Source organism: Piliocolobus tephrosceles, chromosome 3, assembly GCF_002776525.5.
Source record: "Piliocolobus tephrosceles isolate RC106 chromosome 3, ASM277652v3, whole genome shotgun sequence".
NCBI classification, from domain to species: domain Eukaryota; kingdom Metazoa; phylum Chordata; class Mammalia; order Primates; family Cercopithecidae; genus Piliocolobus; species Piliocolobus tephrosceles.
The window spans coordinates 3631810-3633913 of record NC_045436.1 but is presented as its reverse complement, the minus strand read 5'-3'; the positions used below and the strand labels follow the sequence as shown (position 1 = coordinate 3633913).

The following is a 2104-nucleotide window of genomic DNA, read 5'->3' as shown; positions in this document are numbered from 1 at the left end:
ACAGGCGTGAGCCACCGCGCCCGGCCGTTTTGTTTTGTTCACTTACTATTTCACGTCAGCACATGCAGATGACTTAAATTCAGATGGAGAAAAGCCTGAGGCATGTTTTTCTCTGCACTAAAGAGGCGCTGCAGGTGGCTGTGCGCAACCTATGCAGTGGTTTCGAGTAAACGAACGTAATTAGTAATTAAGCAAAGCGGGCATCCAGGACATTCTATTTCATCTTCCTGGCACTTTAGTGCTTACCAAGGGCTTGGCCTCTTGGAGAGCGACACTCCTCGCCCGGCCCCTTTGTAAGAAGCAGCGAGCGTGGAAAAGGGGCTGGGGTCAGCACTGGGGCCCTCTGGCGGGAAGAGAGACTGGCAGCCAGGACACGCGTCTCCCCGGGCTGAAATCGGGCACCCTCTCGCGGTCCTTCCCTCCCTTCCCAGGCTGGGTGGCTAGTCTTGGCTCTTCTGCGAGCCCCCCGCGGCTGCGGTCTCCCGGCACCCGCTGAGCAGCCTCACCCGCCTTCCTCCCCCACCCGGCCCTCCGTGCTCTCCGGGGCTCCAGCTTCCTGGGTCTGGTGCCTGGTGCATATTTTGGAAAATAACTGGCTCACAACCCCCTCATTTCGCTCCCAGTGTCCCAGTGGGCCAGCGCACACGCACGGGTAGGTGACTTCCCTAAAGTTGCGTCCCCGAGGCCACCCTGGATCACAGCGCCCGCTGCTCCGTGTGACCCCGCCGGAGCCAGGACGCGCCCCGCCTCCCGGGGCCTGTAGGTGGCGCAGGGAGCGAGCGCTGCGCGGCCGAGCTGGGATACGAGCCGGGGCCGGATGCGGCTTCCTTTCCCCCTCAGGGCAGGCTGCCCGCCCGCGGAACCCCGCACGTCAGAGCGGCCTCACAGGACCCGCAGACCAGCCCCGCTGGGGCGCGCCGGGCTGCCGCGGTGACCGTTCCGACGCCCCCCGACCCCCATCCCGAGGCGGCCCGAAGTGTCTGTCGCCGGCCTCCTCCCGGCCCAGCCTCCGGGCCTCGTGCAGTCACCACGCCCTGGGGCCCGGAAACCGTTTTCCGGTCTTTCGCTTTCGGCTGGCGCGGGGCGCGGAGGCCGCGGTGCTGCGTAGCCCGGGCCGGGCGCAGGAACAACCCCGTGGTGCCCTCCCTGGCCACCGCCCAGGCGGGAAACGTCGTTCCGGGGACCCGGCGACCCCGCAGTGGGGAGCGCGCCAGGTCCGCGAGGGGAAGGGGGCGGTGCGCCGCCGGCGCCGCCTCTCATCACGTCCCCGCGGGCCCGCACTCGCCCGGAGCGCACCCAGCGGTCGCCAGCCAGGGCGATGGCGGGCATCTGGCTGGGGCTCGTGTGGCAGAAGCTGCTGCTGTGGGGCGCGGCGAGTGCCGTGTCCCTGGCCGGCGCCAGTCTGGTCTTGAGCCTGCTGCAGAGGGTGGCGAGCTACGTGAGGAAATGGCAGCAGATGCGGCCCATCCCCACGGTGGCCCGCGCCTACCCACTGGTGGGCCACGCGCTGCTGATGAAGCGGGACGGGCGAGGTAAGGGCCGGCGCCCCTCCTGAAGCGCACCGGGGTCCGCAGCCCCGTCGCCACCCTCCGATCGGCCAGGAACCCGCTGCTTGTGGCGCCGGCCGCAGGAGGGAGGAGCCTGTCACCCTGCGGAGAATGCGCTCCCAGTTCTATTCCTTGCCCCTTGGCACCTGCCGAGACTGCTAGTGCCCCATCCCAAAGTGAGCATTTTCTTTGTGTGTAGCACAGGATGCGGTATTTCCAACCCCCACCCCCGAGTCTTTTCCCACCTCCCTGCTGCTCAGCTCTCAAAGCCCTGCCTTTCCTCCTGCCTTGGCTTGGGAAGCCTCAGGAACGGAAGCTCCCCGGGAGCGCAAAGCGCTTGTAAACTGGCCAACACCTTAACGCTTGGAGCCGCCCTCCTCTCGCTCCCACTTTGCAAAATAAGAGACTAGAGATTCATTGGAGGCTTCCTCCCAGCATCACAAGACTTGACCGCTGCTTCGGTTCCCGCTTGACCTTCATATTTTAGCCCTTTAAAGGAGGTTACAAATAACTGTTAAGAAACTGTGATTTAAAGGAGGTTACAAATAACTGTTAAG

The 2104-nt window shown here is 65.1% G+C and overlaps 1 protein-coding gene and 1 pseudogene across 3 annotated transcripts in view; one reads left to right on the top strand and one right to left on the bottom strand.

Moving 5' to 3' along the window:
- Positions 1-235: 235 nt before the first annotated feature.
- Positions 236-960, bottom strand: LOC111548495 (annotated as a pseudogene).
- The window catches only part of LOC111548494 (cytochrome P450 4V2), a 20726-nt gene continuing 19452 nt past the window's right edge, over positions 831-2104 (top strand). For 2 of the 3 annotated variants that reach the window (XM_023221014.3, XM_023221013.3), the window contains exon 1: positions 831-1532. In XM_023221014.3, coding sequence (XP_023076782.2) covers positions 1319-1532 — 214 coding nt within the window. In that variant the 5' untranslated portion in view covers positions 831-1318. Of the gene's footprint in view, positions 1533-1566; positions 1724-2104 lie in introns of those variants that run through there. The other variant, XM_023221016.3, reaches the window with a different exon arrangement.